Source organism: Diabrotica virgifera, chromosome 7 (genome assembly GCF_917563875.1).
Source record: "Diabrotica virgifera virgifera chromosome 7, PGI_DIABVI_V3a".
Taxonomy (NCBI): domain Eukaryota; kingdom Metazoa; phylum Arthropoda; class Insecta; order Coleoptera; family Chrysomelidae; genus Diabrotica; species Diabrotica virgifera.
This window is the reverse complement of record NC_065449.1, coordinates 57,748,939-57,762,035: the sequence shown is the minus strand read 5'-3', so window position 1 is coordinate 57,762,035 and position 13,097 is coordinate 57,748,939. Positions and strand designations below refer to the sequence as shown.

Here is a 13,097-nt window from a genome sequence, read left to right as displayed (position 1 = left end):
ACGAAAAGGTACAGTAAAGTGTCCAAAGGTACAGAATCACAAGATACAGACGGCAGTAAGGAACAGACGTCAGAAGGTACCACGGTACGATATATCCACCGTACTATATAGTGGCTATCAGAATATTCCGGTAGAAGATTTAAACGAATATACGATACTATCTTTTTTTCGGAATGCTGTCTCGGTCGTCTTTTTATTAAATTGAGTATGTCTGGTTGATACAGAACAATAAAAGGTTCGTTTTTCCTTTGTTTATGGCTTTTGATCTAATCCCACAGCTCGTTTTCGTAGCCATGCGGAAGGAATGTAAATTTGAGTAATTCTACCAGCTGTGGCCAAGAGATAAGTTTAGATTTAATTTAGCGGCGTTACCCGAAAAAATCCATGGCAGATCGGAAAAGGGTCGTATCAGGAACATCACGCGATTTGGCAAGATTTTGAATTTTTTCCAGGACACTAAATATATAGATGCTTAGGAGCGCCAGACAATTTAATATTCCAGTCACCTAATTTGACAGGAGTATTAAGGGCATAGGCGCAAAATGTCGCCTGTCAAAATGTTCAATGTGTTTTAAATGTGTATTCATTTTTTTTTCGAATTCTGAGAAAACTAAATATTTTGGAAAATTTAAATGCAGAATGAAAGATACATTATTACCGAGGGCCGAAAGTACCTTATTAGAATAACCAAAAAGATTCTTTCGAATAAGGTATTTGAAATTAAAAGTCACACTAAATTTTCTTTTTTTCACCCTTGTAATTTATTAAAATAAACATCATAGAAGTTTTCAGGGACTTATTCGGCACTCGATAATAACGTAATCTTTCATTCTGCGTTTATATTTTTCAAAAATACTTATTAGTTTTCTCATGATTCGAAAAAATGAATACATTTAAAACACATTGAACATTTTGACAGGCGACATTTTGCGCCTATGCCCTTAAGATGGAAAATAGGATTAATGGTTGGTATAGGGGCTTGTGAAATTGATGGTATATTTAGGGCCGCTTTAACCATTAGGCAATATAGGCAGTTGCCTATGGCAGCAAAAATACTGTACAAAAAATATTTGTAATATATAAAGATTAAAATCGAATAACATTTAAGTACATCCATCAATGGAATAGAAGCGGGGATTCATTTCTAGAAAACAAATTGCATTCTCTTAACACTATTCATTCAAAAAGGATGGAAGTCGTAAATTTAGGGATTATTGGCGGCGGGCCATTAAACACTTCAATGTAAATGTATTTTGCACATTATTCAGAAAATAAGGATGCAATATAAGACTTGCATTTGATTTGATTTATACTGAAACTTGGAAGTACCATTGTAGATATATAAGTTTATTTTTGATTCCAAAGAGTAGGTATTATTCAATTTTTAAGTTTTTGTAAAAGTTTTTTTTTTATTTTGTAAATTGTACATTAGTTTTTGAAGACACTTCTTTATTTTTTGCTGTTCGTTACTATCTATAATATAATTGTTTTTTTTTGTTTGATAAATCATTCTCTTCTTTATGCGCCGTCTTCTACCGAAGGTTGGCGACCATCAAACGATAGGTTTCTCTGTTTTGTGCCGCATGTATTATGTTCGCAGCTTCTGGTATTTGAAACCATTCTCTCAAGTTTCTCAGCCAGGATTTCTTCTTTCTGCCCAAACCTCTTCTACCTTCAATCTTGCCTTCCACGATAAGCTGTAGCAGACTGTACTTATCATTAGGGAACACATGGCCCAGGTATGACGCTTTCCTCCTTTTAACAGTTGTTAACAATTCCACCTCTTTACCCATTCGTCTCAATACCTCTGTGTTGGTCACTCTGTCTGTCCAAGGTATTCTCAGTATGCGTCGATACAGCCACATTTCTAGAGCCGCTAACTTCTTTATAGTTGCTGCTGTTAACGTCCACCCTTCTACTCCGTAAAGTAGCGTAGAGAGTACGTAGCATTTCGTAGCGCGCCATCGGAGGTTAACGCTTAGGTTGCGGTTGCTTAAGAGCTTTCTCATTTTTATGAATTTGGATCTTGCTATTTCAATATGATAAATCATTAACAATAATTTATCAGCTTTTGTTTTGTAGCTGCACTGTTTTTTAAACCTTTACACTAATAAATTTACTCCAACCGTTGATTGAACTATTATAGAGGAAATATGATAAAAAATGTGCATTTTAATATTTCTAACGACGAATGTCAAACTGCAGCTGTGAAACATCAAGCACTTTCTATATTTGAAAAAAATGGACACTTTTGAAATGGCTTTATTAGCTGTCATTTGGAAACATATTTTAGAAAGGGTGAACCTATCCTCTATCCAATAAGTATGTCCAGATCCTGCAATGGATCTGGGTTCTGTCGTTAAAGAGTATAAAGCTCTTTCAAATTACTTTACCTCAATCAGAAATAATTTTGCAATTTATGAAGAGGAAGCCAAAAAATTGTGCCCAAATAAAACATATAAAGAAATAAGAAAGAGAAAAAGAAAAATTCAATTTGACGATGATGAACTAAACTTTTTAACTAGTGATAAGATGAAAATCCACACATTCTATATTATAATCGACACTCTGATAAGAGACCTGAATAGAGGTCTGGAATCTTATCGACTTATCTATCCACTTTTTCGTGTTAAAACAGATTTGCCAAAATTAAACAATGAAGAAATTATTAAAGAAGCTGAAAATCTGATACAAATTTATAAAGACGACCTAGATACATCATTCATACATAAATGCATTCACTTAAAGGGTCATTTGGATACCACAATAGAATCACCAATTGACATTATTTAAAGATTGAAATATATTTTCCCTAATTTTGACATTGCTTTGCGCATTTATTTGTGCATCCCAGTTGTTAACGTGTCCGCTGAAAAGTCTTTTCGAAAATGTCAAGAATTAAAAATAATTTCAGATCAAGTATGGCACAAGAACGTCTTAACAATTTGTCGATTTTGTTCATAGAAAATGACGTAGCAAAGGCGATAAATTATGACGACATTTGTCGCATTCAGGAGACGAAATAGTGACGGAGCGGTTTTGCAACTGTTGGGAATTCGTTCTCCGAATGTGGCGCTACTTGCAGAACATGTTACGGAACGGTCGCCATGACAGTGAGCTCATTTTAATTCCGCTACATCCGTCCAACGTATGCTAATTTTGTGAATTTGTCAATAGACTTGTTGAAAGATGGCGTCAAGTACTAATTATTAATTGGAAAATAGAGCGGACGGTAAAGAGTCCATGCTCTTTGACCATGATTATGAAGTAAAAAAACAATTTATTGTGCAGAGGGAAGTGTATAACCTCACATATAACAGAAAATGATAGGGTGTCACGAATTTAGGGAGCGGAGCGTTCACAAGAGGAAACACAACTGTTATCGCTCCATCGAGAACTGCTCCATCACGTTTTCGTCTCCTGAATAGTGATGTCTCCTATCAAATAATCTGTGATAGTGAGGTTATATAGGACATACGGTATCCGTACTTTTTGGAGTCAATTCGGGTATATCAGAGCTAAAAGTGTACGTAATATGTACAGAACTTATAAAAACGTAAATAATATTATTATATCATGTGTATACTGCCACATCCTTTGTATATATAGAAAAAGTTAACCTCACTTCATCCTTCTAACAGCGTTATCAATTTTATTCTTTGACCTATTTGTTTTTGGGAACAAGGAAAATAAAAATATTTCAGATCACTATTTCTCCATGTATTTTTACAGTGAACAACACAACAAATAGCGTGATATGGCATTTTTTTTAAAATGTCCCGTTTAAACATACACTAAAGCGTCCTTACAAAGATTCAAGCAACCGCCACCATGATCAGCTCGGTCGATTTTGCTTTGACACTTTGTTAACTCTCGGAGCGAATAGATGAAGATGATTTTGCCAAAGAAAAATCAAGAAAGAAATCTCTGATGTGATCGAACTGGAATGACAATTTTTTCTGTTATATGTATATAAACATCGTAGTTTAAATCCATTTTTAGTGCCTTCTTATTTAAATAAAAAATTCCGCTTTCAATTTTTGTCGCAAAAATGGTACATGTTTGAAGGGCGGCTACTAGAGAATTGCCTAGGGCGTCAATTGACCTAAAGGCGGTCTTATATATTTGCGGTATTCGAATTGGTAGCGATAATTTTATAGTCTAAATTTGATTCTAACAGAAGACAGGTAGAGATATATAGCTTCATCTTTAAAATCTGTTTTAATAGGTTTCTGTGGATCTGGAGTTAGACGTTGGATTCTCAGGGCGATAGATGGGCCTTTGAATCTTTTGTAGATGGACCCGTGAACCACATTTTTTGAACTATTGCTCAAACTACAACCAGCCAGTAAATAGAGTTAACCCAGTAAACTACAACCAACATAGAATTTTGGTTGCTTTTATTGTCCATAATTAAATCAAAGATTATTCTTAGTAAACTAGAAGTAAAATAGAGTGTAACTACTTTATAGTATATTACATACCTAGCGGGAAAGTACTCTATTTCAGCTGAGCGGCAAGGTAGTTTACCGAGGTGCGAAGCACCGAGGTAAACTACAGACGCGAGGCTAGAATGAGTTCAATAGACTCACAATTGGTTAGTAGTTTATGGATTTCTAATACTCACAATCTACCAATAATAAATAATAATAATATGTTGTCTCATGTAGAAAATCCAGAAACGTCGGCGTCATCATCTATTTCTGAAACTCATAATTTTGAGCAACACGGTCTTACTTTAACCGTTAACAGTAATCATAATTCCAATGTAACTATTAATATTTATAATTCCAAATAGTTTTCTTTTTGTTATTGTTGTTGTTTCTTAATTAAATAAATGTTGAGTGGATTCTATTCTTTCTAAACCATCTTTTAATCAAAAATGACATTGACATTTGCAGGTAGAAAAGTGACAGATGCTAGCCGGGAAAGTACTTTCCCGGCTAGCTGGGAAAGTAAAGTAAGTAATAAGTCGCTTCCTGATTACTTCAAAGGTTAGAAATCCATAAATTACTAACCGATTGTGAGTAAAATTATTTTTTGTTTAATATCCGGTTCATTCAAATATTTTGTCTCGAATAGAATTACTTCCTCTATAGTACTTATAGTCTTCTGTCACTGTCTACAACGGGTCCCCCAAGAGTAATACCGACTATTAAAGAAATTAGAAGCACCCAATATTTAAAAATAAATTTATTAAAACACATGTATAATAAACAAATATAGGTCTTATAATCATTTACTTTGTCCTTTCAAAAATTCATAGACTACTGCAAAATCTTTGTCACCGTAACCATTGAGAATCAGTGCTCTGTATATTTGATGAGCTAAAGCACCCAATAACAGTGGAGTACCACAACTTAATGCTGCTGCTTCCGCTAAACCTAAATCCTTGGCTATTAAAGGTACACTGAAACCTCCCTCGTATCTATAAAAGAAGAAAAGCGAATTTAAAAAAATGTACGCTACAAAACATTGTCAGCAAAATACAAAATTCAAGCAAAACGGAAGCTGAGTACTTTTAAATGAGAATTAAAAATGTTTCGCTTTATTTTACATTTGCAAGTTTTTTACTTCTGGGATTAATAATTTGTACGTTTTAAAACGTAATAACATCACATATTGTTCTGAAGCTATTTTCTTGTGGCATCTTATACAATTTATAGTTGCCATCAAATTATTATAGAAACCTTTTACAAACTCACAACTCTACTCTGATTTACACACACTCTGATTTTATTTGTATGTATGTGATTTTAAAATGTAATCGATATATTCTTGAAATGTTATTGATTTGCTAAATCGTGGTATTTTCTTTCTGTAGATTTCATTTTTTAAATATGTGTAACCATATCCTACTGCAATATGCAGAGGAATTTGCAACACAATTGGTTTCATTTAACATAATTAGAGCAGCTTCTTTGATTTTTCTCTTTTTACCATCTGTTTGTTTCAGGACTATACTGCAAGTATTCCACTGAACTCTATATTTATTGTCCCATGCGTGTTTACATATTTGAGATCTATCAACTTCTCTATTTTTAATATAAAAATGACACAAGATAGTTTCACGACCATATCAGGACAAAGAAGAAGAAAAAATCGATCGAGTCATTTTAGATAAAAAAGGCGTTACTTTACAGTAAAAAGATGTAGAAATTATTTAAAAACATAAATTGATCTTTTAACAATTTAAAACGTCTTACCCTTTTGAAGATGGTACATCAGGCATAACTCCAGGAACTGGATTATATGTGTCTGAAGACCACGATCTACCGGTGGATACATTGACTATGTTTGTTAAAAGTTTCGGGTCCAAACCTAATTTAATACCCAAATTCATTGCTTCACAGGTTCCAATCATAGTTATTCCTAAAATAAATGTAATTAATGTATTGTAATGTAATTAATTCTTGGGACATAGGAAAAGCTTAGTTAAGAGAAAACTTGTTAAAATCTCAGTATCAATAGTTAGTTCGATAGACCGTAATGATATAAATTTAAACTACAAAACTAATAACGCAATCCATCTCTTTGTCGACTTTAAAGCAGCCTATGGCAGTGTTATAATGCAATTTGATAGAATTTGGGATTCCACCTCAGTTAGATTGACAAAACTAACAGTGACAGTCAGGCAGATAAATATTATGGTAGGGGAGCCCAAGCGGGGATTTTTTCAGTTACTCGAGCGCGTCAGATTATCATATGGGGAGAAACCTGGTACCTTGCAGATGTACCTCTACCATATATTGGCTCTTAACACAGGGAGTTCGTTAAGGGGGGCCCGAAAAAAAATCTATCCCTAAAAAAACTCGAAATTGTCAGATTAGGATAAGGTAAGTTAAGTACATGCAAAAGAGTGTATATTCCAAAAATCTGACGATTTGAGCCGGGCGTAAGGGAATGGGCGAGTCCCAAAGTTTCACAAGAAAAAAGCGAATATTTCGCGAAATGAATGACAGATCGAAAAACTAAAAAACATGCTCAATAGCGTGCTCAATATTTTTTTAAAAATCTATCGAATCATAGCAAACACGACTTCCCACGGAGAGGGGTGGGGGGTAAATTTAATATTTTAAATACGAATCCCGCGATATGTCGCGAAATGAACATCAGATCGAAAAACTGTAAAATACACTTATTCAATATTTTTGAAAAATCTATCGAATGGCACTTAACACGACCCCCCACGGAAATGGGGTGGGGGGTTACTTTAAAATCTTAAATAGGAGCCCCCATTTTTTATTGCAGATTCGGATTCCTTATGTAAAAATAAGTAACTTTTATTCGAATCATTTTTTCGAATTATGGATAGATGGCGCTATAATCGGAAAAAACGATTGTTGGAAATGGAAAATTAAATTAAAAAATGGCAAGCGCCCACTAAAATGGAAAATATTACTTAACTTTTTTTGGTTTTAGGACTTGCTCTTTACAACCCAATAGGTCGCCATTACGCTCGAGTGACTGCACATTTAGCATACATTGCTCCCCTACCATTAGACTCGATGAAACTATCTTTAATATATCGACACAAATTCTCTAATTCTCATGATATTGTTATAGTGGGCAGAAGTATGAGAGACGTTAGTACAGAGTTTTAAGTTTACGAACGCACCAAATGAACTAGGACTTATAAACGAGGAAAAAATCAAATATTTTGGTAGTTGCCAGACTTTAAAAATATGTTGGTATTTACGATACATATAAATGGACATAGTTGGATCCATGTTGGCATATAGAGATGGTACATGCCTACGAGATATTCAAATGAAAATAGCTCGGAGAAGGCAGGTTACAAAAGCAGTTCAAGGGTTGATAAGGAACAACACTATCACCAAAGAAAACAAACAAAAAATCTTTCACAGCATTGTGAAAAACATTACCTCATACGGAGCAGAAGTAAGACTAACCTCCTGGTTACGAAATCTAAGGGAATGGCTTAGTCTGAGCTCTAAAAAACTATTTAGAGCTGCTGTAAGTAAAATAAGAGTTGCAATGTTGATATCCAACCTTCAATAGAAGATAGAACAACTTAAGAAGGAACTATTCATTCGTTAAATATCAAACATATAAATTAAATAAATATTAACCTAAAATAAGATTATTGCAAAGCTTGGCTATCTGTCCTGCTCCAATATCTCCACAGGGAAATATTTTAGCTCCCATTTTGTTAAGCACGGGTTCAGCTTCTTTTAAGTCATTTTTACATCCTCCCACCATGAATGTTAGGGTTCCCTTCTCAGCTCCAGTTACACCTCCCGATACCGGTGCATCAATATATCTAACATCGTTTTCTTTAGATATTTTGGATAGTTCTTGAGCCATTTTGGGTTCTATCGTTGAGCAATCGATGAAAAGAGATTTTTTGGGAATGCCTAAAATAAAAATATATAAATTAATTAAAGTTTCAAAAAATAAAAAGTGGTACTATAGACGAGCGCGAAGATTTATACCATAAAATTTAAATAATATTTTTAAAATTGAATAAAGTAATTTTATTATTTTTTTTATAGATTTTGCTTTTTTTATAAAATGCGCTAAAAACTGGCAAGATAACGCAAAAAATGGAAAACAATACGTTCTGGAATAAAAAGAGATTAAACTAGTAGAAGTAGAGGTGGGAAATTATCATTAGAAACCTATAAATTTACATTACATTGCATGATTGTTTCCTATCACGACCTTTAGACGTTAACTTACGAGCTAGTTGACTTCAGTCATAAAAATACCTATGACGTTTAGTAAAATATTTTAGTTGAGTTGTAAAAGAAATAAAAAAGCTATATCAAGAATGACAAGCTACTAATAAAAGTTAAAACATTTATAAAAAGTTTTATATTTTACCTTTTAAAATACCATTATCGGCTAAAAGAGTGTCTTTAACAATATCGCCTGTGGGAAGCATAGTGATAACTATATTTGCATCTTTTGCTGCATCCTTAGGTGAACTACAAACTTGAGCACCCTTAAGATTAGCAACACTGTTAAGTGCTGCAGGTACAATATCGAATACTTTTACTTCTTGGCCTTTACTGGTGAGGTTCTTGACCATTCTGGCACCCATTTGGCCGAGACCGATGAATGACACATTGCTGGAATTTCTGGCTGTAAAAAGAAAAAATTCCATTAGTTTATAATTTATAGAAGTGTTCCACCCAGAAGAGACTACGTCAGCGCGTCATCAATATATTTTTTTCGAAAGTTCTGCGAACTTTCAACTGTGCGGCAATAATGCGTCGGCAGTACGACAGTCAGGGCTGGATTTATCACTAGGCCGACAAGGCACTGGCCTAGAGCGCCAAATTTGTTAGGGCGCGAAACAGGCAGATTTTGTTCGGTGCATCACAAAACCGGCAACCAACTTACACATCATCAAAGCAGCACTATCCATCAGATAAAAAGACAGTTATTTAACTGATAAGCTATTTTCTCGTAAACCTAAAAATGGAGAAATAATAAATAGAAATTGGATGTCATTTTCTCAGAGAAAAGGGTCTGTGGTTTGTGTACCATGCATATTGTTCAGTTGCTCTTCTAACGTAAATACATTTACAACCGGTTTTAGTGATTGGAAAAATGCTTCACAAAGAGTGGTAGACCACGAAAATTCTCCTTGTCATAAGTCACACCAGAAAACATTAAAATTGAGAGGTCAAATAAAAGGACATGTTAGTTCAAGTCTTGCTGATCAGTTAAATAAGGAAACTAAAAACTGGAGGAATGTTCTTAAGCGTGTTGTTGCCGCTGTAAAATTTCTATCCACAAATGGATTAGCTTTTCGTGGTAGCCATGAATATTTAGGACTGTGTGATCAAGGCATCTTTTTAGGTTTAATACAATTTTTATTTGAATTTGACTCCTTTCTTGCAGAGCAATTGAAAGTATATGGCGATAGAGATTCAGGTATAACTTCATACATTTCCTAGTCAACATATGAAGAGGTTATCCTTCTTATGGCTGAAAATGTTTGAAGACAAATTTTAAATGAAGCTAAGGAAGTAAAATATTTTGGGATTATGGTAGACCCCACTCCAGACATATCTCATATTGACCAATTAACGTTGGTACTAAGGAATATAACTAGAGATGGCATACCCGTAGAACGCTTTTTGTGTTTTTTGGCTAACGTCGGACACAAAGCTGAAGAAATTGTAAATGCTATTATCGATTTTTGTGATAAATTCGATTTGGATATCACAAAATGCCGTGGTTAGTCATATGACAATGCGAGTAATATGGCAGGGACTCAGGTGTTCAAACCGGAATAAAAAACTATGTCCTCAGGCTGAGTATGTCACACGTGCCGCTCATTCCTTAAATCTGATAGTATCTGTGGCCGTTAGTTCATGTGTGTTTTTTTTTGGTCTACTTCAAGAACCTGTACAATTTTTTCATAAGTTCAACACATCGATGTGAGCTTTATTTGAACCAAAATGCTCTATGGTACTTCAAAACCTATCTAAAACACCTTGGTTCGCGAGAAGCGATGCTTGTCGAGCTCTGAAAGAAAATTGGCCGGCAATTACAGAATCTTTGAAACTAATACAGAATGGCAGGAACCGAAAAACCTTCATGCCGTAGTGACGCATGTGCTCTAAAATAATTAAACCTTGAATCACTAGAAACAGTATTTTCGTCCATATTTTGGAGTACCGTTTTAGAACGATTACAAAAAGTCAGTACTAAGCTTCAGTATGAAACTACAACTTTAAGTAAAGTAAAAGGATATTACCAGTTGTTGGCTGGTTTTTTGGTAGAGCTTGGTAAAGCCAAAAGTTGGTTGGTTATAAGGGGGTTGGGAGAGGGGGAGATCAAGGCGTAGGGCGTCAGAAATATTAATGCCTAGTAGGGTTCAACATGTAAATCCGGCCCTGACGACAGTGACCATACTATCAAAAACGAAGGCACAATATTGTGATAACATTAATTATTACACTCATAGGCGCGCTAAATGTTACCAAGACAGTCAATTTCGATTTCTTGTTTAGATAATCGATTCGACTGTCGCTAGGCATGGGATAAAAAAGTTTATTTGAAGAAAGTGTATTTTTTTGTTCTTCTTAATGACGGTACCATAGACTAATAAGAACAAAACTAATAATACATGAAAAAAGATACAAATGGACATCCGAAGGAATAAAAAATAGTGAATTTAATAAAAAGATAATGCATGCATTAAATCAAGTTAACATGTAGCAGGGCCTCGATTTTTGACCCTTCGCTTCGTTATCGAACGTATTCGTTTCGTATTTGGTTAATATACGAAGCGAATACGTTCGATTACGAAGCGAAGGGTCACAAATCGAGGCCCAGGTAAACTTCAATGATATTGATGATTTAAATAACCTTATAACCGAAACAGTGAACAAAAGCATTCTGCAACTGAAAAAACCAAAAACAACACACAATGAATTAGACAAAGAAATATTACAACAAATAGAAAAAAGAAAGATCTTAAATAAATCTAACAAAAAAGAAACCGAAGAATATAGAGAACTTAATAAGCAGATTAGAAAAGGAATCAAAAAACAAAAAAGAAAAGAAGAAGAAAAATTAATAACAAAAACTTTTGAAAAAAATAAGAGAATGAAATGTCCCAGACCGACACTAAGATGACGTCAGATAATATCATTAATGGGAAAAGACGAAAATGAAATCTCAAGTAGAGAAAGCATACTGAAAAGAATAGAAGAATTTTATTTACACGGAACTCTACAGAACACATCAACAAGACGATGAAATGAGACCAGCACGGAATGGGTGGCAGAATGGCATAATGTAGAATTTAGTGTTTAGCGAGTAATTTTGTTTTGGAATGTATGATGGACGTAGGATAGTAAGACGCTGTGGAGAGTGACGATATCACCCTTGTATTTATTCGAGGCAATCTGACAGATGCGCGTTATGTTGATGACATCTTATAAACCACTTTACTGCTTTATCTAGACGGCTGGCGTCAATGTTTTTCAGTGGCCACTCCGTTCACCGGATCTAAATCCTCTCAACAAAACTTGAGGTTTAAATGTACTTGCCTGTGATTGTGATGGCCAGGTACCAGCCAGCTTTGGCTGGAAAGATTTGAGGGTAGACGTGGATCATAGAACCCCAACAACAATTGGCGGTTATACACACCTTTTTCAACGAAAATTCTATTTATATTTTTTAAAAACGATTCCGGGAGTGGAAGTTGAAACGTCAAGTTTCTTAGGTTATAATGTAATTATTGTCACTACAAACAAACTGTGACTAATCCCATATAGGTCTGGATCCCGCGTATGAAAAAAAAGTTGATTAATAGCAAGCTGAAAATTTGTTAATAGCTTAAGGGTGTCTAGTCGGATAAACTTTGATATATGGGAACACTGTAACAGGGGCAGTTTTAATTGTGGAACAGGTTAAAAATTTGGAACGGTCAGACAACGAAAACGGTACATTTATTTTGTCCGACATAACAGACTTAAACTCTCCGAACAGAGATTAAACTCTCATGCAAAAATCAGACTGCTATTTATCACATGTCATAATTCCTGTCATTTGACATATTCTACATGTTCCACTCATTAAAACACCCATTTGGTGATAAATAGCAGTCTGATTTTTGCATGAGAGTTTAATCTCTGTTCGGAGAGTTTAAGTCTGTTCTGTCGGACAAAATACATGTGCCGTTTTCGTGGCCTTACCGTTCCAAATTTTTAACCTGTTCCACAATTAAAACTTCCCCTGTTCCAGTGTTCCCATATATCAAAGTTTGTCTGACTAGACACCCTTAAGCTATTAACAAATTTTCAGCTTGCTATTAATCAACTTTTTTTTCATACGCGGGATCCAGACCTAATATAAACATATTATAACATGCCACAAGACAATAGTTTTAGAACCTCATTAAAAAATTGTAACAATACGGAATGCATTTATGTTGTATAATTAATTGATTTTTAAAATGTGTAATTATTGAAATAGGTAATGGTTATTAAAATGGGTAATGGGTATCCAAATCCAAAATATTGTTTAATTATTTTTGTGACCCGTGACGTAGGATGCCACGCGTTATTTGTTTACCATTCGTATTTCAAAAACATAAAAACACGCATAAT

General features: G+C 34.4%; 1 protein-coding gene across 4 annotated transcripts in view; it reads right to left on the bottom strand.

Moving 5' to 3' along the window:
• Window positions 1-5,178: 5,178 nt before the first annotated feature.
• Window positions 5,179-13,097, bottom strand: part of LOC114330869 (3-hydroxyisobutyrate dehydrogenase, mitochondrial) — a 206,777-nt gene continuing 198,858 nt past the window's right edge. The window contains exons 2-5 of one of the 4 annotated variants that reach the window (XM_050656468.1): window positions 8,848-9,108; window positions 8,094-8,378; window positions 6,207-6,372; window positions 5,179-5,428 (exon numbers count right to left, since the gene is read on the bottom strand). In XM_050656468.1, the coding sequence (XP_050512425.1) occupies window positions 5,236-5,428; window positions 6,207-6,372; window positions 8,094-8,378; window positions 8,848-9,108 (905 nt within the window). In that variant the 3' untranslated portion in view covers window positions 5,179-5,235. The remainder of the gene's footprint in view (window positions 5,429-6,206; window positions 6,373-8,093; window positions 8,379-8,847; window positions 9,109-13,097) is intronic. The other 3 variants (XM_050656471.1, XM_050656469.1, XM_050656470.1) reach the window with 3 other exon arrangements.